This window comes from Rhodamnia argentea, chromosome 11, assembly GCF_020921035.1.
Source record: "Rhodamnia argentea isolate NSW1041297 chromosome 11, ASM2092103v1, whole genome shotgun sequence".
Classification (NCBI taxonomy): domain Eukaryota; kingdom Viridiplantae; phylum Streptophyta; class Magnoliopsida; order Myrtales; family Myrtaceae; genus Rhodamnia; species Rhodamnia argentea.
The window spans coordinates 21,490,857-21,518,275 of record NC_063160.1 but is presented as its reverse complement, the minus strand read 5'-3'; the positions used below and the strand labels follow the sequence as shown (position 1 = coordinate 21,518,275).

The window sequence follows — 27,419 nt, the reverse complement described above, 5'->3', positions numbered from 1 at the left end:
GCATCCATGAAGCTCTCATGCGGTGCCTAACGGCCGAAAATTACCAGCAAGCCCTCTTCCTCTCAGCTTCCGGTCACGTGCCTAACAGGCGCGTGGTCCCCACCGTACCCTCTCGGGCCCCTTCCTGTACTATAAATAATATCCCTTTTGTTAAAAATATCTTCTTCGCGGGGCCCTTCTACGGGATTTTAACTGTCCGTCTTTCTTCATTCTTTCTTTTCGAAGTTTCTTATTAATCCATAAAGGATTTTTTTTTTCTTAACCATACTTAACAGTTAACGGGTAAAAATTTTAAATGGAGAAACTTACTTTTGTATTCCGTTTCTTCAAAAGAAAAAAAATCGCTAAAAACGCTCCTTAGTGAATATGGCCAAAGAGCATGCTCGAAAACTCTTGAATGTACTCGCATTTGTTTAGGGAGAGAAAAATTAATTAAAAAAATGTTAGGTCGGCATTTTTGTGTTAGGCAAATTGACAGTATTGACGGAAGGACTTAATTGCATTAATTTGATAATTTTTAGGACTTGATTGCATTTCTTAAAAGTTTTAAGACTCAACTACACTTTCGTGATGATTTTTAAGACTTATGATATATTTGTCCTGCATTTATCCTTAATTTTATCTTCAAAGTTCAATTTGCAACTTGATTTCACTTACAATCGTGGCTTTTTATATTTTATTTTTATCTTGTTGGGTGTCTTTTCATCAACAAAAACTCTAGATTCATTGGTTGGGCATCGTAAATAATAGGCGATTCTATGTAGAAAAGTTTTCTTAATTGGCGAGTTTACTTCGCAAAAATGGAATGATTTGAAAACTATCTTATTAGAATCAATGGTTTGAATCTCTTAGAAAAATTGGTATTCTGAAGAAAAATTCATTATTAATAACAATTTACATCTATTGAAAAATAAAAAAAACATAGATGGGTAAAAAAAGAAAAATAAAATTGAGCCCCGAGACCCAATCTCCAACAAAACTTAAATTTGACTTCAAGAAATCCTAAGGGTAGCTTTGTAACCTTTACAAAAAGGACTGGAAGAGGCCGATCTGATCCTTGTAGATAATATAAATTATGAAAAATATCGAAATACAACGTTGATCTTGATTCACTTCCTTGCTCGATCATAGTTTGGTTTCTATTTGGGGATGGCACAAATTACTCATATACCACCTTGAACATCCGAAACCAAATTGTACTTGCACATTTCTCTTACTCAACATTTTTGGGTATTCAGCACTTCGGCTTGATTGATATTGACGAGTGCAAATTCTGTTCAGGTAAATAGAGTTAAGACTCCCTCTTTAGTGTGGCTAGCACAGACTTTCAAGATTTCTTTTAGGACAAGATGTCGTGATATGGTAAATCAACCGTTCCACCACTCAAACGGAGTCCTCTAAGATAATTGTCTGTACATACCGACATTGGACTTAGTCAATGATCTTTCATGGTACTTTCTAAGCTGCTAATTGTTTGCTGTTAGTATGCTAACACGTTCTTTGTTTGATGGCGAGATGAACCGACTTAGAATGGACTCGTCTCCTTTTTTCTTTTTCTTTTTTGTCGAATCGCAGTCATTTAAACCACTTCTATCAAGTTCTCCAGAACTCTTTTCTTTATTAATACTTGATAATCGTTCGACGGTCGCTTTACGTCATGCTGTATATTTAATTACTGCTTTTAAGAATTGAATTATATGCTTCATGAATCGTGAATTTTTTTTTCACATTTCAGTGGCAAATAAATAGTACACGAGACACCATTAACATAGTCATTATTATTAGGGTTAATATTACGAAAAATCCCAAATTGATACACTCGTGATAAATTTACCAAAAACTATTTTTTTTAACACAAAAAATTTAAAACCGATACACTTGTAATAAATTTACTCCAAACTGATACATCCGTGATAAATTTACTTTATGTTAGTTTTCATTAAATCTAACCGTTAAAGTATTAAGTTGTATGACACGTGGTAATTGATGGGTATATCAATTTGGAGTTTTTACCCTCTATTTGTCACATGTGTATCGGTTTTGAAATTTTCGTGGTATTAACCTAATTTAACGGGAGATAAATTTATTACAGGTGTACCGGTTTGAGATTTTTGTGGTCAAAAAAATTAGTTTAGGGTTAATTTGCCACGGATGTATCGGTTTAGGGTTTAAATAGTTTGGAATAAATTTGTCATAAGCTGTACCAATTTGAGATTTTTGTAGTCAAAAAAATAATTTATAATAAATTTATTATTAGTGTATTAATTTTGAGTTTTTCATTTTATTAATTCTTATTATTATTATTGCTATCATTACCACTATTGTCATTATCATCATCTTTTCACTTTTTGTGAGAAAAAGCGGGGAACAACTTGACGGGCTGATGAGTTTTGTTGAGAGGCTTTTTCCTCCTGCTTTTCAGGCCCCACGTAGATGATTGGCACAACTGGAACCGCGACCTTTTAGCTTTTGATCCAACGGCAGTGACCCATGTGGGAGGCTGGCCCACAATTACTGGACGGTTAGATGCCCGCATGATGCAGAAGTTCCGGCACGTGGAATGATGATCGTGGGATCATGCACTGTTGTCCGATAGTATCAAATTATGAATGGGCCAAAAGGGCGAAGGAATTCCGGCCTAAAGTTGGCGCAATTGACGGAGAATGGGCAAAACAAAAAAGGGGACGGTGCCTATGTTTTTGAGCCTCAATTTCTAATTTTCTTACAAAGTTCGACGTGGAAAATTGCTTTGACCTTGCTCTTTAATTGAAAAGAAAAAGGAGATGACGATGATTAGTACATGGTTTTGGATGTGAATTGATTTCCAGGTTGTTCGAGGTAAATTTTCTGGAAAAAAGGGGATGTTTTGGTCCAACGGGTAACTGTTACCTGCCTCACTCCTGGGTATATCAATGCTTTCAAAAAAAGATAAATTCTTGTCCAGTTCATTCTTTTGCCACTTATGATCAGAAATCATCCCTCCAAGAATTCCGAACCGAACTCGTCCACAATACGATGAACATCATCAGACCATAGCCCCCGCCACCCCCAGACTCGTCCGCCATAACCCAACTTGTCCAAGCAAACACCACATGCGGACAGACTCCAATTTGAGGTCGAAGCCCCGAGCCTGAGCATGCGACCATGGAAGCAAATGAGATTATACGTAGTTTTACCTTATAACTTAGGAGATTTAAATCAAGGTTTATCTGCGGCGGAACTGGCAGAGACTTGAGAAACAATCTTAAATAGGTGGAAGAAGTTGTTGGATGGATTTTAGCCTTGTTCGTCTCCTAGTCCCAATAGCTTATTCAGCACTCGCATCCACAAGAACTTTCTGAAAAATTCTGGATTTGGATTATTAAAAGGAGGTGTTTCGACCGGAGAAGTTAGTCCTTTTGTTTGGTTCAATCATTGTATTTCGTTTTCAAGTGTTTTAGGTTACGATGTTCTAATGTCAACCAAATATACTTTAGTAACCTATGATACATGATTATGCTCCAACTTAAATCGTAGCTTCCTACCTTCAGAAATTATGTAAGGTTCTTGTTTACAAGTGTTTGCCTTGAGAGAATTTGTCGAGGGTGCATTCGTTGACCGCACTTTGGCATGTCAATAGTTATAGGTTTGTGAAAGTTTTAAGTATTCCAGATTAAAAACAACTTGACGTTCACTCAGCCTATTCCGATCGTGCGATCATTGATCCGGCAATCCACTTCGACAATGATATCCTGTATACCAAATTACATGAAAATCAAGCAATTATAACGCTCATGTCCAAACAATTTTGCTTCTCTAAGAAGTTTTATAGGGCAAAATATCATAAAACAACTTTGTGAAAGAGTTTGGTTAGGATTTGAATGCTCTTGTATGTTCGTAAATAGGTTGACTGTTGTTGGGGGGAAAAAAATCGCTTGAGTGACTCCGGCAACATATTTCGTACGCTGAATCAATACGTGGATATGTTTTAAGCATATTCAATGTCTATTTCTCGATTCTTGCCGTCTTTCGCGGCAGTACTATACTTTTTCCTCTCACCCATGGCATCACCGATCAGATGACCTGCAATTTTTTTTATTTGCAATGAAATATGAGTTCGAGGTTTTCGAATGAAACCTGATTAGCCTCAAATCATCGATTTAGGGCTAGGAAATGGCTCAAACGACCTGCTTCTATATGCTTTTAATGATGATTTCCTTGTGTTGCTTGTTCTTTGGCTTGATAAAGTTTCAAATTGTTGAAAATCAGTGACCGGCGGAAAGTGCACATATTGAATTAGTACCAATTCAATTATAAACCTTTCAATTAGATCAATTCAATCACAAACCTTTGTGTACTGACACTAGTTGAGTGAATTCAGCCCATTGTATTTTGTTGTAGGATAAAAAATTTGTTTGCTGACGTGGAAGCCGGCCGTCCTACGCGATACGATCGACGCCGACACGGACATTTTTAATAATATTTTAAATATTTTTATAATTTTTTTGGTTCTTTTTTTTCCCTTTTATGTGCTTTACTTCTTTTATTTTTTGTTGTGGGCCAGCGAGGGTGGCCAACTGTGGGCAAGGACGTCACAGCCGTTGCAAGGTCTAGGCGAGGGTCGCCACGCCCTCATCAACCGTTAGGATGAAGGCTCGTGCGGCCCATCACCCCTCACCTATAGCCCTTGCTGGCCCTTAGTCAAAACAAATGAAGAAAAGAAAAGAAAAGAACAAAAATTTATAATAAAAATAAATAATTGTTAAAATAACATTTAAAAATGTCCATGTTAGCGCCGATCGTAAAAATTTATAATAAAAATAACATTCAACTTAGGTATCGAAAATGCGTCAATGGAAATATTGGCGTAACTAAGTTCCCGTTTTCAAATCTCTGATTTCGTTTGAGTCGTATGGCTTCTCCCACCGCCCGACGAGATTTCCGATCTATCTTTCCTAAATATCGGTGGCAACTCCAAAGCATGTATACTTATACACATGTCACCCGACCACATTAAGGTCGAAACCGTCTTTAAATCCCACCGTCGCGAGAGGTGAGGACTTGGGAGAGTCCAAACCGACCTATGGATCACCACGGATCTTTGGGCATGGTAATCACCCCTAAACTCCTCGGCTCTGCTCGTTGAGAGGGTCGTGACATGCACCAAAGAAGGGGAAAAATAACCGTCGTGCATATATTCATTTCTCTCCCTAATCTTCTGTGTTCTGTCTTATTTTTTAAAAAGCATATGTACATATGTGTGTTGAAAATCCCTATGGTTAAATTTATGCATAATTCGTTTGAATAAAAATGATGAATCAAATTGTGTGTTCTTTCTTGTTTATTAAAGCATATGTATATGTGTGTCGAAGATTCAGATAGTTAGATTTATGCATCGATCATTAGAAGAAAAATGATGAATCGAATTGAAATTGGCACTAAAGAAGGGGGAAGAATAATCACCGTGCATATATTCATGTCTCTCCATACTCTTTTTTGTTCTGTCTTATTTTGTAAAGCATATGTTTATATATGTGTTGAAGATCCAGATGGTTAAATTTATGCATCGATTATTAGAAGAAAATTGGTGAATCGAATTGAAATTGGTACCAAAGAAAAAGGAAGAATAACCATCATGCATATATTCATTTCTCTCCCCACTCTTCTGTGCTCTATCTTGTTTTGTAAAAAGCATATGTATATAAGTGTGTTGGAGATCCAGATGATTAAATTTATGCATCGATTAGAGGAAAAATGATGAATCGAATTGAAATGGGCACTAAAGAAGGGGGAAAAATAACCAACATGCATAGAGAATCTACTAAAAATAGAGAAATGGATAAATGGGCTAGACCCCACTATGCCGTATGTGTCACGGGCCGACTTATCGAAACACGGGTGTGCGCGACTAATTGCACGATTATTAGTCGCACTTATCAATAATATTTTGTTTTGTTTTTTTTCTATAATTAAATAACAAAATTAACTGTTGAGTCGTACTGACATTCTTTCGGGCTATGTGGTCGGGTGGTTGGCTCATGGAACCTCCGGTCCGTAACACGTGTGGGTGCGCGAATAATTGCACGATTTTGGCACTATTATTAGGCCCACTTGTGAATAATATTCTATTTTTATTTTTTGTAATTATAATAATAAACTAACTATTGAGTCACACTTCAAGTCTTGTTAGCCTTCAATGCCCTCTTCTCTTTGTTTTTAAATGCCCAAAAGTTCATCCCCTACATCACCAACTCCCTAGTCCTCCTCACAATCTTCTCAACCCTCCATGTGTTCAAATCAAATTCAGAAGGACGCATGGGGTTTCTAGTGAAAAATATGCACTAGAGCTTGTGTGCACCATCGGGGCCTCAACTGATTACCGACTTGTTCTATCCCTTACCGAACTTTTTTTCATGAGGGTCATAGAGAAGGAGACGGTTGGGGCAATTTTGGACATGGTTGTGTACCAATCTTCACCGTCCAATGTGATTATTATGGTGGATTTTTTGCAAGTGGTGAGTGGGAGCATGTGGGGAGAGAGATGAATGGTTATGAGCTTGTGAAGGTGAGCTATGTGATGAACTTGGTCAGGATGATAATTTCTTGGCAAGGGTTCACGCTCGGCTCGGTCGGTTGATATTTGAGTTTTCGTCTCTGTTCTCAAACTCAAATGATGCAATGGGGTTGCCGATTATGCCCGTTTCTTGCGGCCACGTTCTTTAGGGAGAGGATGGATGGCGTCAAGGTGATTGCTATGATTTCGGTCATTTGGGAAGTTCATTTTGTTGATGTTTGTTTACACAAAAGTGCATTTTCCTTATCCTACATAAGAAAGATGGGAGAGTGCAAGACACTTTATTAGGTAAAGGCTATTATAGTTTTTCAAATAGAGAAATGGGCAAGTGGGCTAGAACTCACTATACCCACATATGTCATGGGCTGATTCTTGGGATTGAACCGTGCGGCGACCTACCGACGTTTTTAGTCTACCTCTGGTCCGTGACACGTGTGAGTACGCAAATAATTGCACAATTTTGGCACTATTATTAGGCACACTTGTCAATTTTATTTTTATTTTTATATTTTGCAACTATAATAATAAGTTAACTATTAAGTCCTACTGACATTTCAAGTCTTGTTGTTCTTGCGGGCTATGTGGTCCAGCGGTTGGCTCACGGAACATTCGGTCCGTGACACGTTTGGGTGCGCGAATAATTGCACAATTTTAGCACTATTATTAGACGCACTTGTTAATAATATTTTATTATTATGTTTATTTTTTGCAATTACAATTATGAATTAACTTTTGAGTCCTACAGACACTTCAATTCTTGTTGTTCTTCCGGGCTATGTGGTCGGGCAAGTTGGTTCACGGAACTTCTGGTACGTGACACATGCGGATGCACGAAGAATTACACGATTTTGGCACGATCATTATTATTATTATTATTTTATAACCAAGGTGTCCGGGCCAGCTTACGCGCACCTCGGTTATTCCTCGGGAGAGACTAACACAGCAACTCACCACCATGACCCCCACATTTTGGCTCGATTATTAGGCGCATTTATCAACAATATTTTTATTTTGTGCAATTGTAATATAAATTAATTGTTGAGTCCTATCAAAACAGTGTGACTGTTCACGGGACGGTACACGATAGTGGCAGGTTCAAAGCAACTACGTACGATGGTTGCGCGACGGCTAGGCTGGCGGCTCTTTCTTGTTGGAGGGGAATCAAAGGGGGATGTGTGTTATGATTTTCCAGTGTATTGGGGTAAATTTTCTGGAAAAAAGGGGATGTTTTGGTCCAATGTGTAACTTTTACTTGCCCCACTCTTGAGTATATCAATGCTTTCAAAATTTTTTCTTCTTTTCCATTTCATTCTCTCGCTACTCATGGTCAGAAATCATCCTTCAAGGATTCAAATTTACTTATAGCTTCAACTGGGAAAACACCATGTGCTAAGTAAAATTTTAATGAAAACCAAGGAAGAGTTGTCGTTAAAGAGACCATAATGTTGAGTAAATATAACATACTCGGAAACTTATGTCCTTAATTATACACTCATATAGTATATATTATATCGTTCATTCAATTGAGTCATGTGTATGAAATCCACAAGTCTTACAATATGTCTAGTTGTCTACCATGCTTTCATTATATCAGAAAAGGGATAGCTGATCTTGATTGGCTTATGTCCAAAAAAACAATTTCAATATTTCATGTACTTTGAAGGAACCGCGTTTCATGTATTAAAACTAACCAACAACGAAATTATAAAATGAAGACGGTGCATTTTTAAACGATGGGACTCATTTTTCGATAATCTTTTTACTTTGTCAAGGCCAGAGTAATGCAAACGCATCGATTTTTTTATCACGCCTGAAGTATCGAAATCGAACATGGGTGACTGTTAGTTTCTCTAGTTATCGAGTAATCTTTTGGCTCCAATGTGCGGGTCGACAACATAAGAAGGTGGTTAATTACCGGTGACAACGATGGAGATCATTGATAGGTCTCCTGTATTTAATTTGGGCATATGCGCGAAACACGCATTGATTTCAGTAAATCTCCCTCTTTGGACTATGTCTCTAAGGTTGAATTTTGACTAGTTTTCCGACATGATTTGGTAGTTGAGTTGGTGTCGAATGCTGCATGGAGCAATCAAAGTTCGACATGATTTGCCGGAATGCACGCAGTTAAAATGCGACTTTCTCGTGATTAAAAAATGTAGGTCTTAATAATGACTAGATGTGTGCTTGATTTCCTAGTGAAAAAGTGAAAGAATTAAGATATGAAGAGAATAAATAAATATAAAACATAGCATCGAAAAAAATTTGATTGCCCTGAGCTCGAGATAAGTTATTTGAATTGTTACGTCACGATATGTCCATTTTTGATTAAAAATAAAGAAACAATTATGCATGTGCAATTTCGAACACGCATGAATTGTTATGTCACGATACGCCTATTATCGATTACTTCGAGGGGCGACTTTTATTTATTTTTTTCATTTTTTTTCTGATTTTCCTCCTAATTTTGGTGATCATCATTATAGTAAGTTGGTGCGATGATGGGAATGTCCTTGGTGATGGGCCCATCCTCGTCCTATGATCGTTTTTTGGGTATGGATGGGCCTTGTTGGTAGATGGGTTTTCACCTCAATCATCGATCATCATTTTCGGTCCCAAGACGATGCTTTTCTTGTCATCTCGGCCAATAATTCGCAGTCTTATAATTGCTTTCCCTAAACATAAAATCCAAAAGATAAAAATATCAAGGGTTAATACCACGGAAAACTAAAAACCTCAAACTGGTATACTTGTGATAAATTTACCCTCCGTAAGTTTTCATTAAATCTAACTCTCAAATTGCTATGTTGGATAGCATGTGGCGCTTCATGGGCTTACCAGTTTGGGATTTTTACCCCATGTTTATCACAGATTTATCAATTTGAGATTTTTCGTGGTATTAGTTCTATTTAACGGAGAGTAAATTTGTACCTCAACTTGGGGTTTTTCTTGGTCAAAAAATTTAGCTTAGGGTAAATTTGTCACAAAAGTACTATTTTAATATTTTTGGTGGTTAAAAAATTTATTTTATGGTAAATTTGTCACGGGTATACTAGTTTGGGATTTTTGGTGGTCGAAAAAATAATTTGGAGTAAATTTATCATAGGTGTATCAGTTTGGGGTTTTTCATGGTATTAATCCAAATATCAAAGCGAGGAGAATTTGTAATTGGGGGCCCGAAAGATCCAAAAGCCCAGCCCAGTCAATACTCAGAGCCCAGTTCACATATAGTTTTCGCTCAGAGGGCGTGCTGTTCACACACGTGGCCGTCCCTTGCCGTGTCAGCTGTTGGATAAGCTCAATTGCACAGAAAAGTTAATGGGATGGGTATTCTAGTTCCTGTCCGAGAAGATATCACATGCAATTTTGACGCCACGTCATCCTTGCCGTACTTCGTTCGCATGGCGGCACGTGTTCATGCATATTTATTGGTTCAATTATTTCTCGACTTTCGAACTATTTTGAAATTCGACCGAACTTAATTGAAGCCATCTATAAGGATCACGATCTTTCAATGTCTCAATCGCCTCGGCTTTGCATGATTAGAGAATCGCTTCCTCTAATTAGTGAAATACAAATAAGAAGATTGACAATTTTTCGTCGTTAGGTTACCGAACGCCATTAGCCGAAATCCTTATTACAAGATTAGAGAGTGGGGGGGATTAACTTACATTAGTGCGCCAAGTACCCTAGAAAGGTAAGAGGCCAAAACATCAGGCAAATCAAACACATCTACTTGGAGTTATTTAAATAAGAGGGGGCCCCCCCACAACAAAAAAAAAAAAAGGTGAGATGGGGGCATGGCATCCTCGATGATTAAGGTAATTCATCAGGGTCGGATCTACTTGGCCCGGTCCATAATCACATCAAAGCCCATCTCGGTCGGGTCGGTCGCCTGGAGCTCGTAATGGATACCCTCCAGCGCTCTCCTCAGCCCATCTTTGGAAGTCGCATACAAAATCTTTGCTCTAATTCTCGACGCCGCCGGTGACCTGAAAAAGCAAATAATTCGCGCCAAAATTAGGATCATCTATAAAGTGGAAGAATTAGCTAATTATCACTCCGCAAAGCGCAAACATCTTCACGTTTTTTTAGCTCGTTCATCTCCGATGATGCCCGCCTTGCGTTCCATGTGATTCACGACGTTAGTGTATCCCTTCATTGAACTTGATCATCATGCTAGTGAGTTTGCTTTACACGATCGCCCATTTCCGCCACTCGCCGGAGCAATTTCGACCCCTTTCGAACCTGGGTCAATGATCTCGGCACGGACCTATCTCATTGAACCTAATCTCCGACGCGAATTGATGCGACACCGGATCTGATTGATCTACCGGCCGGTCCGAATGGGAAATGCACCATCATGAGATGGTGGGATCCAACGTTACCATTATTAAAGTTGACAGCAGAATAGAAAAAAAATGAAAGTTGTTACCGCACTTGCAAATAAAGCCAGATTATAAAGTGTAATCTGTGATTAAGATTGATTAGCACCTATCTTTATTCTCTCTCTCTCTCTCTCTCACCATACTAGAAGACAAGTAAGGTCAGATTCGAGATCTACGACTTTGTGGGACAGCTCTTATCAAGTTACTTAGTCTAGAAAACTATCTAACTTTCAATAAATCTCAGGCATTCACATCTTATAATTTCTCCAAATCTCCGATTATGATTCGGTACGTGCAATTTCGTACGCATCATTACGTCATTATGATGATTGTAGGAAGCTTAATTTATACGCTAAGGTCAATAATTGACATTCTTCCATATGACTCCAAGTACGTATTGATCTTAACACACGTCAGATTTTTTCACAAGGGACAGATTGATTGGTCCCACTAAATTATAAGCTAAGGAGAAAGATATTAAAATATGGGTCGTGATCGAGAGCATGAATATGATATACGAACGTTTTTGACGTTTTAACTGAGAGAGAGAGAGAGAGAGAGTGGGACGGGAGGGACGGACCATGCAATGAAGAAGATCTTGCTCTTCCGGCAGTTGTCGACCGTGACGAAGTCGAAGTCGAAGACGGCGTACCGGCAGTCGTCGTCGGGGAGGGACGCGGCGAGCTGGTCGAAGCCCTCGCCAGGCCCGCCCACCTTGTCGACGGTGACCAGCCTCGACTTCTCATCGATCTTGAACACGATGAAGCGGTGCACCTTCTTCCACTTCATCTCCATGAACGAGCTCTTGCACTCGTCGGCGACCCACATCCCGGTCGTCGCCTGCGCTTGCCCCGCCGGCACCAAAGTCGATGTTAACCCCAAATCGAATCGACAGACAAGACAAGCTCACGGATGGATAAGAAACAAACGAAAACATTCGGAAGAGAGAGAGAGAGAGAGATCGAAATCGAATTTACCATCTTGAAAGCCATGGCCATGGTTGATGCGGACGGAAGGATTTCCAAGTAGAGAGTTGTGTGAAATGCTTCTTCCTTCTGTGCTTTTTGTCTCGGAGGGGAAAGGGGTCTGACCAGGAGGAGGGAGAGGCGCTTCTTGATCTTATATAAAGATACGAGGGACTACAATGCCACTAAATTTTGCGCATTATTACAAGTTTGTCCACCCCATAGGGTCATCGATCTTGTGCTATTACTTTGACCTCGTTTTTATCCTCTTCATGTACATTTTTCATTTTAATTTTTTTAGCTATATATTTTTTTTTAATTTTGGACTTTAGAAAGTCCAACTTGGTGTCTGCATTTGGTGGATTTGCTTTGTGTTTGATTTGGCATCAGCCGGTGGAGTGTCTGCCAATTCAGCTCATATTTCCCAATTTGCACCCACCAAATCAATTAATGAATTCCTCTATTTTGGCAAAGAAGAACCACATTAGGGCTTTGTCAATTAGGGAATCATGATATCAATTTGAAAGATTTCAATTGAAAAATCTTGGTTTCCTACCTCTTTTCCCCCCCAAATTTTTGTACCAAGTATTGTACATCATCATGCTTAACTAAGATTTGACAACCCAAGCATCATATCAACCTGATAAGATTCTAATTGAAAGTCTTTTGGTTTATTCTCTTCTCATTTTCCCCATTTCGCATCGGACATTGCTGAGTGGTCATGTTTAAGTTAAGTGTCACGATCCGAGCACGATTAGCACCACTACAAGAGTGACGAACCAATCGATAAAGCCTTAGAAAATCACATCAATCACTTAAGCAAATAAATGGGGAAAATAGCCAAAGAAGTCCTAAACCTTTAATTAGGCTAATTTAGTCTTAGATTTTTTCATGATTTGCCAATTCAATCATAAACCTTTCAATTGTGCCAATTTAGTCTCAAAATTTTTGACGATTTGCTAATTTAGTTCTTCCAACCAATTTAGACCAAAAGTCTCCGATGTAGCGGTCTAGTCGGTGCCGATTATCCTAAGTAGAACGGCCGGTGCTTACGTGATTAAATTTTTAATCGTTTTAAAGTTTCTTTTCTCAAAACTTTTCTCGAGAACCAAAAGATTTATCCAAGCATAGGAAATGAGAATGAGATATGGTGGCATGGAGTGGTCCCATCTCGGACTTTACCCCCGCATACCCGCCTCTCTTACTTTCTGTTCCCCTTCTCCAAAAACCATAGTCTTTACGTGAAAGCAAAGCAAGATTAAAAAAACTAAAAAGTTAAAAATAAAAAAAATAATTTTTTTTTTTTGTTGCCTTTTTTGCAATTTCAAGCATGGATAAGGGAGAGGAGACCAGGTTAGTGGACGAATGGTAAGGCAAAAGTCGTGAATAAGCCTCGATAGAAATGAATCAAAATGCATTGCATGTACATCTTCATACGATGCCTCCAACCACCGTTTACCCTTGATTGCCATGATTGCTTTGTTTCCCCATTCTTCAACACATGCATTAACTTTTGATGATTTCGCATCCCCATGGATTTGTGAGCATTCCCATGATCATTCCATGTGGAAAGATGAGGGAGACATTCTCTTTTGATCATGTGGTAAAATACTATGATATGGTATTTTATAAGAACGGGGCCTCGGAATACACGGCGAGCGTCCAATCGGAGCTTCCATCATGTCTGCAAAAAGGCGAGCCTGTTAGGGTTATCGGTGCGCGCGGATGCGTGGCTGTTGTGTGATCGGAAAAGTCAAATTTCGATTGATCATATCGTTCTAATAAAGAAAAACCCTTTCGGATTTTTACAAGGGCAGCACCGAGTTTTGATGTTGATAATCGCAAGCTCGAGAGAGAGAGAGAGAGAGAGAGAGAGAGAGAGAGAGAGAGAGAGAGAGAGAGAGAGTACAAGCACGAAAAAACGAGTGAGAGGAAAGGCGTACAAGCACAAAAAGACGAGTGAAGGAAGGTGAACGGATGTGGTTGGGGGGAAGACAAAGCACTCATGTGGATCGATGGAACCACACTTTGACGAAAACCACGATCAACAGGCCCACAACTGACCGAGCAGATTGCATTTGTTCCTAGAATCTCACATACTTCTTCACATGGTCCAAATCCCACACGACAGATTTACCGGTTAAATCCTGGGTGTGATCATATATGGCCATGGTTGATCTGCGTATACCTGCTTCTAGTTTAGTTGTTTAGCTTCTTCCTGGTGGAAGCACCCCATTGATTGTCCAGCTTCATTCTTGCTAAATGTCCCTACTTGTCATTCACAATCACTTGGAGTTCCTGGCCATCTGTCTGTGATTTTACAGGATTCTGGGTAATTCTTCTCGGATGGCATAAGTAATACCCAAATCTGAAGACACAGCATTGCTGAACATATTAACATCCGAATGCAATCTTTTTTTAGCTGCCAGCACCTGGAATGTGAAGTCCTCGTTTATCCTTTTTTTTTTCCCCTCAGTTCCTGCTTCGATCGGGATGATAGATTCTTCACAACGAGGAATGCAGCGATGACTGGTTCGAGCTAGCCCTGAAGACATGCTTTCCTGCCTACGATATAAGAAAAGAGACACTCATGATATGTGCGCAACTGCCCACATTATCAAGAAACCTGTTCCATTTCATGCCTTATTTTGGGAGGTGATGCCCGGGACACTTACTCCTCAATGAAGCCACAATTGATAAAGCAATTTCAGATAATTTTTCCGTGGTTCTGTAGTTTCCTTTCTAAGGAGAGAGATTTATATACCTGGATGGAGATGAAATCAGCTAATGCTCCTGTTTTTCTTTTGTAAGCCAAACACTGCATGACAAACTTAACTGTCCATCCCTTGTCAAAAGAATCACTCTTTATTGACAGCCTCAAAATTGTACAATCCGATAATTGAAGGTTGAACTTGCCAACCGGGCAGTTATTACTTTCACAGAGAACAATTGGAATTACAGAAACACAGGATTTCAACACATGATTACTCATACAGCATGGGTCCGCGAGACGAGAGACGACCTACTGTTTCTACTGAGGGGAAGATGAACATAGACCTCGTGGACATCCTGTTTACAGACTTCCCCTCTATCCCTATCTATGGCATAGCACACGTACACGGTGTCTATCACATTGTCTAAAACATGGATAAAGAAACACAGCACCACAATCAGCAGCACCCATGCCAGAACTGCCAAAAGGTAAGAGTCCACTCCAAGGTCGCTTACGCCTTGTAATATAGCCCACACCTGAAAATTCACAAGATCAGAGTACAATACCAGGCTACCAGCAATGAGAGGAGGGGAGGGGGGGGGAGAGAGAGAGAGAGTGGCCATATTATCTACGGTGTTCAAGGTTCTGTTTGGTTTGTGGTGGTGGTATTTTCAGTCCAAACCAAACTTATTGGTGGGAAAATCTCAACCAGAACCAAAGCAAACCAGTACACTTGCAACTCAGATCACACCAATAACTTCGATTTGTTATTGGTTTATTCTGTTTCAAACCTCTACGATCAAGTCAATGTACAAGTGAGAAGTTTAAAACATACTAGAAAACTTCAATGCGCAATGTAAATCAACCAAAAAAAAAAAAAACAACTATTTTTTACACGCGTATTGGAAAAATGAATACAATCCAATTAATTATCAATAACATTAAAAACATTATCTAACTAAATATAAGAACCACAAAACATAATGGAAAAATATTTAGCAAGTACTACTTGAGATCAATAGTCAATCAATAATGAGCAATTTGAGAACTAGAAAACTTTCACATAATAGTTTAGAGCAAACTTAGATGGGAAGAACTACAAATTTTATTGGTGGAAAGGAAAATAAGTTTACTTATCAAACTTATGAGTTTGGTCGACCAAAAAAACAAAAAAACTTATCAGGTTGGTTTGATTTTATCGGTTTCAGCATTATAAACCAGCAAAAACCAAACCAATGACAAAAAAAAACAGAAAAAAAAAAAAAGAGAAAGAAAGAAAGCAGACCCAAAACAAAACCGATAAACAAATATTAACAGTTTTATTAGGTTTGGTTCGATCTAGAGCAAGCATTTCAACTCTTATGAACATCAGAGTGGTGCCATCACTTTTTTAAGTCAGAGGAGGACTACCTATGTCGAAGCAAATCAAGAGAGAGTCCACGATCTACACCAAAATCTACTCTTCATATTTCACTATGATTCAAGGGCATTGGTTAGGGTAGTCCGTATATTCAGATTTCTATGCTCAAAAGAAACTAGGGTCTTCAGTGTTGACTTAGTCAGTTGATCAGATAGGGCAATAAAAAGGGGAGCCACTCAAAGGCTCAATATATGTGTTCTGAACACCTGTGACTACATGCTTGTGAATGTCTTGAGTAGCACATAAGTCATAAAATTGGATATAGGGACCGCAAAGACGACAACTTGAACAAACTCAAAATCACTCTCGACATGAGACGTTCAAATGAAAGACTTAAACCTGATTTCAACCACTTACCACAACTGCATATATTGCTGAGAATACAAAAACAATCCCCCCTAGTAATCGGGTTGAAATAGTCTCCACAAAGACAGCAGAAAGGAGATTGCGCTTCAAAAGCTCATATGTCATCCTAGCAGATGTGCAGTAGGCTTCACCTGTTATGGCCGCAAAGTTTATGGTGAACTTATTTAAAAAATCAACGGCTGATAGTAAGGTGTTAACACAGCAACGAAGCACAAGGTTCACGATTCCAGGGGCATCTTCCCGTTTTGCACCATCAACTGCAGTCCGCACTAGGCGAACTACACAAATAAGCAATCCAGAGAGACATATTGTTCCCGAGGAGGGACCAAAAGCATTCCTGTATGATCACAAAGAAAAGGCATTTTCAATTAACATGTCATTACAATTTTATCATTTTCAAAGACAAAAATGTCGCCAGAGACTTATAATGTTTCTCTCCAACAACTTAGAGGAATAATGTTAGAACTGCTTAATTTTTTTTTTTTTTTGGTCCAAAGAACTGCTTAACTTAGATAATGGCTATAATGCTGGAACTGCTAAGGGCTAATCCACCTGTGAGTACGTTAACCAGACATTCATGTAAGCTTTTAAAAGAAGTAAATTGCTATTGCCCTCTGACAGAAATAGAACTTTAAAGGGAATTATTTTGATTCAACCATTCTCCCAATAACGAAAAAGTGTATCATGCCTGAATCTAATTGGGGTAAATGCAAGCTCAAGCTAAGGACTCTCTCTCAGCCTATTCTGGGCGATAGTAAGACATAGCTCATCCTCTAGGCTATCCACTCGGAGGAAGATCTTTTCGTAATGGATGACAAGGTAGTCGTAGAAGTGAAGCCTACCGCCACACCAACCGTCAAATACAAGATTTGGCCCCTTTTCAAAGATTTGATGGTGCCCCCTAGGAGGGCAGTCTCCCACAAGATCGAGTTGGAGCCTACGTATGAATGACAGTTGTTACCGGAAACAAGTTAAAGCAATCCTACTTACTAAAACTACTAATGAAGCAAGAGAATCATGTGGGTAGTAGTGGAGCCTTTAAAAGAGAGAGAGAAATAAATCCAAGAGGAAAAAGAGCATAATGAGAAGCAATGCCAGAATCAGAAAAGAAAATGGCCAGAGAACATTCTATCGTTCAGGCCATTCAAGAAGAGTTCAAGGCAGATAGAAAGTCCATATTTTCAGAGACAGCGAATGACTACCGAAGACGGTACTTCCAATGCTCTGCGGTGGCTGGTACTAGAAAAAGAGAGCTGCGTTCTGAGCTTATGTAACTGAAAAATGGTTTATTGCATTTCTGCAATCTACAGGGCTGAACTTGCTTGAGTCTCCTCAAGCTTAGATCATGTGCAATCAAAATTTCGTATAGCATATTTCAATTAGCTCCTCAAGAACAGTGACAATGAGTGGAGCGGCACCTCACAATGTTCATGAACATTTACATCAGGGAAAACAATTTACCCGTGCAATCATCCTGCAGCATTATACCCCCGAGTAGGGCAGTCTCATACGAAGAAGCATGGGTGACTGAAAATGGAAGGTATTGGAATTATATGTCACTCCAATGTCACATGGACTTGATTCACATTGGTGAGTAAAGATTTGTAAGATATTAAGAATTATAGAGAGGCTAAAAGCATAGCCCAGTTATGGTGACTACAAGTCCATTCAACAGCCCAACACAATGTTGAAAGCTAAGTGAAAAGAAGAGTTCATGCAACCAAAGGACAAGATCAACACTTCCAAGTTGATTGATAACCAGCAGACACGTTTTCTCTTTCCAATTTCTATTGTGGATATCTAGTCAATTGTTCACATTGATGTATCTACAAGGGTCACTTGGCACGCATGCATTAACACCTACAGCAATATTACACAAGTCCCATTCTAGTTCCACTGTCCCCATCAATATCTCGTAGTGACTCAAGTCAGTTCGACCGACTCTATGTGTGATGGTTATTGATAGTCCTTCTAAAATGTTGCTCATTCAATATTTCCCAGCTATAATAGTAGATGCAATCAAGAGCGAATCCACTCTTTACTAAAGTTGGTGCACAGCGTGTCTATGGTTATGGCACATGTGTACATTTCTTGCTGACTCACAGCATTGTAAGACTAACCATCTAAATTGTGGACATCAACAGCTAATCTGGGTAAAGGTCAAAATATTGCCGTATGGAATCTTCTAACCTAGTTAGGAACCATCTTCTTTTCACTGAACAAGAGAGAGCCTGCAAGAAACCGCGTGAGAACTTGTAGGAAATTACCTTAAAGAACTTCTAATACTCCTCCTTGGAGCTGTATCCTCCTTGGAGAAGTACCACTGGGCAATGGTTCCGCTGATCACATAAGCCTGAGCTTCGATCGTCACCGTCAAAGACCACATCATAGTAAGGATCGCCAGTGCAAAATAAGCAGGCACCCAGCTATCTTGCTTCCATTCACAGGTGTACTCTCCATCCGATTCACTCGCCACAATTTCCCCATTTTGCCTGGCGAGCACCAAGAACACAACAATGGGAGCATAGTAAATCAACAAACCTAGAGTCATACACGGCAACACCCCAAACAAGGCCAAATTCCTCGACAGAGCATCAGAGGCGACCCCAATTATCGTCACGGTGAGCTCGATTCTGTGCCAATTAGCCACAAAAATCCAGACGATCACCCCAATGACCAAGAACACAAACACCAGCACCAAAATCCGATAAACCAAGGGAAAATCGTCGCTGCAGCTAGAGCTGACCGTGCAAGCAACGAACCAATAGACATTCAAGAAGACCGGAATGAGCACGAAGAAGGGTAGCAAGGCGTAAACGACCTGCTTGGTGTAGTGCTTGAGCAACAAGAGAAGCGAGAAACAAATGGGCACGCTCAAGATCAAAGTAATAACAAGAACCCATATCAAATCCGTCAGAACAGTAGAAGATAAAGAGGAAGAAACATTAAAGGCGTTACGCCAAGCAAGCGAAGTGGAGTTCTTGACGCAAGACGAGGAAGTGGAGCTGTAGGAGTAAGAGGAGACGTCGGAGTACTCGGTGTTTCTGTGGAAGATGGAGAAGATTCCGAAGGCGAACGTGAGGAGGACGAGGAGGAGGAACAAGACGAGGAAAGGGAGGTCCTTGAAGGGTCGAGGGCCGTAGTTGTAGGTGATCTGGAGGTACTGGGTCGGGTCGGACTCGGGATGCGGGTCGGCTTCAGGCGGGGGCGTGGAGAGGAGCGGCTGAGAGGGCGAGGAAGAGTCGTAGAGGGAGGAGGCGGGCCTGTTGGGTTCTTCCGTGCTGCCCATAGCTAGAGAGAGAGAGAGAGAGAGAATCAGAGAAGATGGAGCTGCAGGGGAGAGAGTGACAGCATATGCGTTTGTGTGCGTTGACTGGTGCCACCGAGAGAGAAAAGGAGATCAACATGAACATGGACACGAACACGGGCTGGCAAGCAAGGTCGGCTGTAAAGAGGAAGATGGTGAAAATTTAGCCACGGCTTTTCTCCTTTTTTTTTAATTTTTGTTTTCTCTATCCTTCTCGTCGACTACTGGTTTGGTGGCAACTGGTGTGGACCAGGAGCAGTTCTGTCAGGTGAAAAAGTCGAACCTTTGTGTTGGGGGGCCGGGGGGGGGGAGAAGAAGGGAGCTTTGAGAATATATATGATCACCGTTCTGTTTTTATAGCTGAGGCTAACTAATTACAAGTCATTAGGACAAAGTAGGCGCGTTCTATCTTCGGTTTGTCAAGAAACCGACTTTCTTTCATTAAAATGGAGAGGAACTTGTCGCGAGATGGGAACAAGAGAGTAATAATGAATCATATCTTGTACCTAAGTCAGAATCTTATCTTGTCTTAGTTTAAAGAAAATAACTAGTCCAACCAAACCACTGCCACCAAACATTGTCGCATGAGAACTAAAAGCAGCATGCTCTTCCCAGCGGATCACGAACTTTCCCCCTTCGAACTCGAAATTTTACCTCGCGCGGTTCTCCATTTGAATAGGGCATAGATCTTTATCACAAGAGAACACCTTTTCCTTCCCCTCCTATCGGATATCTTCCTTTTCTTTCTTTGTATGATAAAAAAAAAAATCATTTTAAATAGCTAAATCTGAAATCATAAAGTAATAAATCAAATAAGAGATGAGTCAAAATCAGAACGAGTGATCCGAATATGAGATTGCTTATACGGAAAAAACCTAATGGGCCGCATTTTCCATGATCTTTCATCGGAGAACTCCGCAACCTTACGTCTTATTTCCAAAAAAAAAAAAAACAAAGAAAAATTATCCACTTCTAATTTTAGTTAAGTCTGCCTGCATATCAATCCATAGTTTTTCAACCAAAAAAAAAAGTACATAGTTTAGAACCCATCTCTTAAAGACAAGGTTTTAGGAATCCTATAATCAGAGATCGATGGAGAAGAACGCTCATTTCTTCAATTCCGTAATGAACAGGTTTAACATGCATCACGTCCTCATCACCGTTCCATCAATTGAATATATTCTTTGCATGTGTAATATTTAAAACTAACACAAGCACATCGAGCCCAAGACAAATACCAAAATCAGGCAAGAAATTCCCCTCAGGCGCACACTTTATCTGTTCAAACTTTGTATCAATCACATCGACCGGGAGGTGAAATTCTTATCAGGACTCGTACCTCGTGGACTTGGTGATGAGACCACACTCCTGTAGATTAGCTCGTGAATGGAAGAGCAGACCAAAGCAAAAGGCCAGAAAAATAGTTGTGTGAACCTATTCATCTACAAAGAATACACCGTAGAACTCCGGGTACAAAATAACAACCCTATGGCATTTCCAAGAACTGTGACACTGTTAATTGTGACCGTTGGAGTTAGCTGGGGTAGCCAGCTTTCAGGACAAAAGACAAGGGGCGACATATGTAGATCAAAGGAGAGAACCTCGCTTCTAAGTCCAGGTAATGAGATTGGGGCTCTCATGCCAGTTAGCCTAACTGCGTGTACCCAAAAATAAAAGGTGGTCACCTTTCCTCGTCCCACTTACTTCTCGGAATCTCTCCAGAGTCGGCGACTATGACTTTCTTTCTGGGCTTTCCATTGTATGTTCCAGCTCCACCTTCAATTGCATAGACAATGTCCATGCCTTGAATTACCCTGCCGAAAACAACATGCTCTCGATCCAACCTGACACATTCAGAAGAAATGAAAGCAAATTAACCTAAGAAAAACAAAAGTAACGACGACAAAAATGAAGAATGGAAACTCAAGAAACTCATGTAAAATACTTAATTTTAGAACATCCTGCAGTCAATTTGTCTCTTTGACTGCAGGTGCAGTGTCTCATTCTTGAGTAAAAGCAAGAAAAGAAGATAGAAGAAATAAGACGCCACGACACGAACTTGGAGAGCGAATAAATATTTAGTGACACCTATTCAAGTCTTTTATTCGACAAAACTACTTTTTGGCTGTCAGCCATAACCAGATTGACCAAACGACCTTGGCATCCAACCTGCAGAGTAGTTGAGATCTTAAAGGACTACATGAAGCCCGTAAGGCACTAGAAATATGAATTTTATGAACCACGTTTATTAGGGAACACAATACATCTTATAATCTAAATAATCCACATAAAGCCTTACCAGCTGGCTTTGATTGTGGTAATAAAGAATTGAGATCCATTAGAGTCAGGGCCCGAATTCACCATGGAAATGACACCTGTAGTTTAAAAAGAACAAAGACGTCACAATTTTTTAATCTCCACAATATCCAAGATTTGTGACTGTAATGACCCAAAAAAGACTACTCAATCATAAAAGAACTGACACCTGCGTGGGAATGCTTTATCCTAAAATTCTCATCAGCAAAGGTGCCACCATATATAGATTCATATCCTCTTCCATCACCATAGATAATATCTCCACCTTGAATCATGAAGCCAGATATTATACGGTGAAAAGGTGTTCCTTTGTAGTGGAGTTTTTTCCCACCGGCACTCTTGCCCTTTTCCCCTACAATTATACAAATTAGCGGATGCTAGTTAAGATGACTCAACATGCTCTTCTCAGCAGTTCTGGGTGCACTAAACAAAATGCTGTCAAACTGCTAGTAAGAAAAACCACATACCTGTGCACAAAGCCCGGAAATTTTCTGCAAAAGAAATAACTAAAAGTCAGGCAAAGCTGCTGCTTGCGCATATCATAAATGCCCAAATATGAGAAATATCTCTAAGAGAAATACAAACATCTGGATCTTTCATAAAAAAGAAAAAAAAGGTGTAGAGCCTCAAAGAAGAAGAAGATTGGGGTAGTTGGATACGGATCTAAGTATCTGTCATCGAAGCAGTACTGCTTTTCAATTTCCGGATCATCTAAGCAAACTGGTCAAAACAAACATTTCCATATTTAGGGCAGCCCTAATACTGAAACTGAAAATGGGAAATGGTTACTCTCAAGCTCATGATTAACAAATGACAAGGCAACATGACTTTGGTAGAGACACACTCAGTACTTACGAACCTACAGTTCTTGGCACCACCTCGCCATATAATCCAATCACAATTCTACCTGCATAAGAGTGTAATCTTAAAAAGGTTAGATCATTGATAAACAGCATCCATTATAGCAAGCAGATGCTCAAATTGTTTAAGTCGCCATGGTCTATCATTGCAATTCGACACAGAAGTCGATATAATTAGGAAAAATCTATATTGAGAAGTAGAGTCAAATTCCTACAGATATTGAAAAAGTTCTACATATGATGGTGAGTTGTTTCGCCTTCAAGGCGTGCCTCGGGTAAAACAAGAACCACCTAGAACCAACATATTTTGCTCAACAATATGCGGAGAAATGACCTCATAGATAAACCTGATTTTAACGAAGAAAAGACAGTATAAAAAAGGAGGGAAGGGATTTTAAGAATGGATTTATGAAACCTTGTTTGGTTGGTTTGATAGGAGAGAAAAGAATGGCTTTGGAAGGATGTCTTTTTGCTCTCATATAGTTGATTTCAGTAAGTTTTTAATCCCTCTGAATCCCTTCAAAAGTGATGGCATTTTTGAGAGATTTGAGAGTTACTATTGTTCGTGGCCTTTTTTTTTTCTCATTTCCTTCCTTTTTCCTTCAATTTTCTTCGTCCCATCCAGACAATGAAATTGCCATTCCATTTGTTTCCATTTCTTCTTCTCATCCAGTACTTGTTTAAATCATTCCTTTTCCTTTCATCTGACTCCATCCAAACAGAGTGTAAAAAGAGGGAAAAAGAGGATTTTGCTATGAAGAAGAGAAAACAGATACACAGAAGATAGGACATAGACACCTGCACTTGTGCTCACATGAGTAGACAAATCGAGGTGTGTGTGTGTGTGTGTGTGTGTGTGTGTGTGTGTGTGTGTTTGAGAGAGAGAGAGAGAGAGAGAGAGACCGAAATGCTGTTCTTCAATGTCAACATCCAAGTATACTCTGTGGGTAATTTCAGGCACTTCTTCTTCTTGGTGGTCTTGGTGGTCCCCTCTCTAAGCATTAAAGAGGAAGTAATTAGATTATCCATTAGTACTAGAATTACAAATAGCATTTTCTGCAAGAGGATTAACTAATATAGGTAAAAAAACACTTATATAGCCAATAACGCTGTCGCTGTATAGGGGTGATATCCCCTCGGTATCTTTCCAATAGAATAATGTTTGTCTTTTGCTAATATAATACTGCCGTGGGTGTCGAAGAGACTATCAGCGAAATATGAAGTTATTCTACCTTCTCAAGTAGTTATAGATGGATTAAAAAAAGAGTATATTCTCATTTTAGTACTGTGGCTATTCGTTTCATAACTCTAGCAAGCTGCATGACGCTTGAGAAGGTAGAATAGCCTTCTCCCTTTTCTACTTCACGAGATACGCATACTAGAGGATTCTCCAGCTGTTCAAGTAATCCGAATACCTGCCCATAAGACAACTCTTCTTTTTACAGGTGTACTTACTTCACATCCTCAACTTACTTCGTGCTTTCTTTACCTCTCTTTTTCCCCCCCACTCCGTGGTATACCCGATACAGTCCAGTCCAAGTAAACATCAGAACGAGGGCTGAGACGTGTGCTAATATCTAGAAGCAAGTTAGCAAGCAGCAAGATCAACTTCTTTCACCCAACCATGGGTATAATATCACTATATGTTAGCCTGTATATCAGATTCTCAGACTTCGTACTGAGATAATAGATGGGCTACTCCACTTATCTATCTCAGACTTCATACTGAGATACAGTCCAGTCCAAGTAAACATCAGAACAAAGGCTGAGACATGTGTTAATATCTAGAAGCAAAAGCAGCAAGATCAACTTCTTTCACCCAACCATGGGTATAATATCATTATATGTCAGCCTGTATATTAGATTCTCAGACTTCGTACTGAGATAATAGATGGGCTACTCCACTTATGTCCTCTCCACATGTTCATCTGCAAGCATTCCCGTCAGAGGCGATTGCCCTTAAACTAGAATGCTAAATTCCGCATACTCCTCCGCTAAACCATCCCAAACATGAAAGCGAAACATGTGATCAGTCCAATATCATCCAATGCCTCACAAGATCTTCCCAGCTCCTGTTTATGAAGCCAACTAGAGGCAACATGCAGGGGGGAAAAAGGTCCTCCAGCTAACTCTCAACACCAAAAGCACCAGAAGCTCAGTATACTCTGCATCCACATTGAAATCAATGCTTGTCAATCGGAGCAAACCAAAGAATCATGTAAGAAGTTCCACCGAAACTCACATCTACTATACAAAAATTTAGAATACCCAAGTTACATCTCGGTCCTAGCCAAAGGCACACCATCTAGTATTTCAACAGCATCGGATCAGCCTAACCTGAACGCTCAAAGAAAGGCTCACAATACACAAAAGCATTCTCTATCAACTTGACACCGAGCTTCTCCTCCAAAATTAAGAAACTGAAAATCGACAAAAAAAAAAGGCTTATGATCGTGAACAATTGCTAATCGTTGACGATGTCTAGAATATGCTGGAGGCAAAACACAAAGCAAGGACTTCAGATGCTCACTCCGCAACACCAAACAAGATGTTCGGAGTTCCATTCGATAAAACCACTCCAACAGATTAGCTCTAACGCCGAAATGCACAGCGCGAATCGATGATCAACACAGATGATTACTACGAGATCCGAATAACTCAGAACCCAGTTTCGCGATCAAATCCACGTAGACAGACAACACGCACAACTGAACAGGAGACCGCACCTGTCTCGAGAACGAGAAAGCGAAAACGAAGAGGACGGAGAGGGCGAGGAAGACGAGGATGAACCGAGGCTGGACCAGAACCGAGATCGCCCGAAGCATCATTCCCGAGTTGCAGAAGAAGACATAGAAGCGCTCGATCGTCAAACCGCCTCCCGTCGAACCTCCAACGAGCTGGGAGTCACGACTCGCGCGAATCCTCAATTTCGATCCGTTTCTGCAGGAGTCGGAGCTGAGCGCATGTTGATCGACGCAGACTTCAGCGAACTTGTGGACCGTGCTACTCACTGCTGCTGTTCGTCAGTCGCAGTCGCAGCATCCGAGTGAGATCGGAGTGCAGATGAGATATTTATTAGACCGGGCCTACTTGTGAAGTGGATATGGGCTAAATGATTCGGGCCTAGTTTAACCAATTAAACGGGCCGGGCCTTATTAAAAAATGGGTCGAGCCCTACTTAGTTTCAGTCATTGGGCCGGAAAAAGTCCCTAGGATGCTTTGACACTCAATTACAATTGGATCACCCAGCTTCACGGTGGATCTTTTCTGACAAGGATATTAGTTTTTCGAACATCCCAATGTAGTAAAGCAACGGCTTAGATACTCAATACCCATGAAGATCCCGCCGAAATAAGATCGAAATATAGTAAACTGCTTAAATACATTATAAGTATCAAAACTTATGTACAGTGCTCATTGTCTTTTCAAAATTTTCAAAACGATTACTTAAGTGTCAATTTTTTTTTAAAAACAATCACTTCAATGCTAAAATTTTCAAAACAATCACTTAAATGCCAATTTTTTTTTAAATGTTCACTTCAAGATCAACTCCGGTAAGCCACATCAGCTCAAATATTAATCAAAATTAGGCCATGTTTGATTTTCGGCGAGCCATGTCAGATATTAAAATCGATTTTGTCACCGAAGTGAGCGTTTTTGAAAAACAAAATTGATACATAAACTATGATTTTGAAAGTTTTGGCACTAAAGTGAGCACCATATATAAATTTTGGCACTTGTAGTGTACTTTAGCCGATAAAAAAGAAACATCGGAATTTGAATTCAATAATACCTATGTTGATATCATGTTAATTAAATGCATCGTCTTTTTTCGATTTCACCCATTAAGAACTTTTAAGAAATGGACCTACTTCGACGCATGTAAAGCTCATCTCTTAAACAAAAGAGAAACAGTTACTTCTCTCGACACTTTGAAATGTTAGAATTCGCATTGAATCATGAAAGTACGCAAAGTCCCATGCTTTCTCTCTTCTTTTTCTTCTTCTTTTGTCGAAATGAAAATCTTCATTTTATATGAAAGAGGGGAATATAACTTCAAGATAAAGATGCAAATCCCACAAAACAACTAAAACAGCTAATCTAAAAAGAGAATCAACTTGGTACACCCCGCAGCGAATCGCCCAGTCCACAAGGAAGAATCATTTGAAGCATCGAAGCACAAATAGCATCTGATCACCGAATCTCATATCAACATCAATGGCAAGAACAGGCCAAGAAATCTCTCTCTAGTAACTACGGTTTTGCCAAAATGCGATGTATGCCCGAGTTCGGCGTCTCCAACACCATTACCATATAGAAAATATAATGACACCAAAAAGTTAAAAGAATATAGAAAACACCTTGTAAATCCTAGATCTATATCTAAATTGGGATAGAGGAGCTCCCAACTCTAGATCTAATTCTAGATCGGGAGAAAAAAAAACTACATAAGAGATATTGGTTAATCACAAAATCATTTTCAGAAATACCGATTGCCGAAGACAGAAATAAGGGGAGCGCTCAACAAGCC

General features: G+C 39.7%; 3 protein-coding genes and 1 pseudogene across 3 annotated transcripts; 1 reads left to right on the top strand and 3 right to left on the bottom strand.

The window, feature by feature from the left end:
- The first annotated feature begins 5,996 nt into the window (after positions 1-5,996).
- On the top strand, positions 5,997-6,841 carry LOC115735732 (annotated as a pseudogene).
- A 3,288-nt stretch (positions 6,842-10,129) lies between these two features.
- Positions 10,130-12,074, bottom strand: LOC115735676 (actin-depolymerizing factor 5). Its single transcript, XM_030667051.2, has 3 exons — positions 11,919-12,074; positions 11,522-11,781; positions 10,130-10,545 (listed from the first exon to the last, which is right to left on the bottom strand). The coding sequence occupies exons 1-3, from the start codon at positions 11,937-11,939 to the stop codon at positions 10,395-10,397; spliced, it is 432 nt and encodes a 143-aa protein (XP_030522911.1). The 5' UTR covers positions 11,940-12,074; the 3' UTR covers positions 10,130-10,394.
- A 2,682-nt stretch (positions 12,075-14,756) lies between these two features.
- Positions 14,757-23,782, bottom strand: LOC115735673 (CTL-like protein DDB_G0288717). Its single transcript, XM_030667049.2, has 4 exons — positions 23,765-23,782; positions 18,673-19,719; positions 16,397-16,742; positions 14,757-15,155 (listed from the first exon to the last, which is right to left on the bottom strand). Exons 2-4 carry the CDS (start codon positions 19,692-19,694, stop codon positions 14,895-14,897), a joined length of 1,629 nt encoding a protein of 542 aa, XP_030522909.1. The 5' UTR covers positions 19,695-19,719; positions 23,765-23,782; the 3' UTR covers positions 14,757-14,894.
- LOC115735675 (peptidyl-prolyl cis-trans isomerase CYP21-1) lies at positions 20,944-25,919 on the bottom strand. The gene is made up of 7 exons (XM_030667050.2): positions 25,615-25,919; positions 23,792-23,882; positions 22,888-22,935; positions 22,496-22,519; positions 22,198-22,380; positions 22,012-22,087; positions 20,944-21,556 (listed from the first exon to the last, which is right to left on the bottom strand). The coding sequence occupies exons 1-7, from the start codon at positions 25,714-25,716 to the stop codon at positions 21,394-21,396; spliced, it is 687 nt and encodes a 228-aa protein (XP_030522910.1). The 5' UTR covers positions 25,717-25,919; the 3' UTR covers positions 20,944-21,393.
- Positions 25,920-27,419: the final 1,500 nt, after the last annotated feature.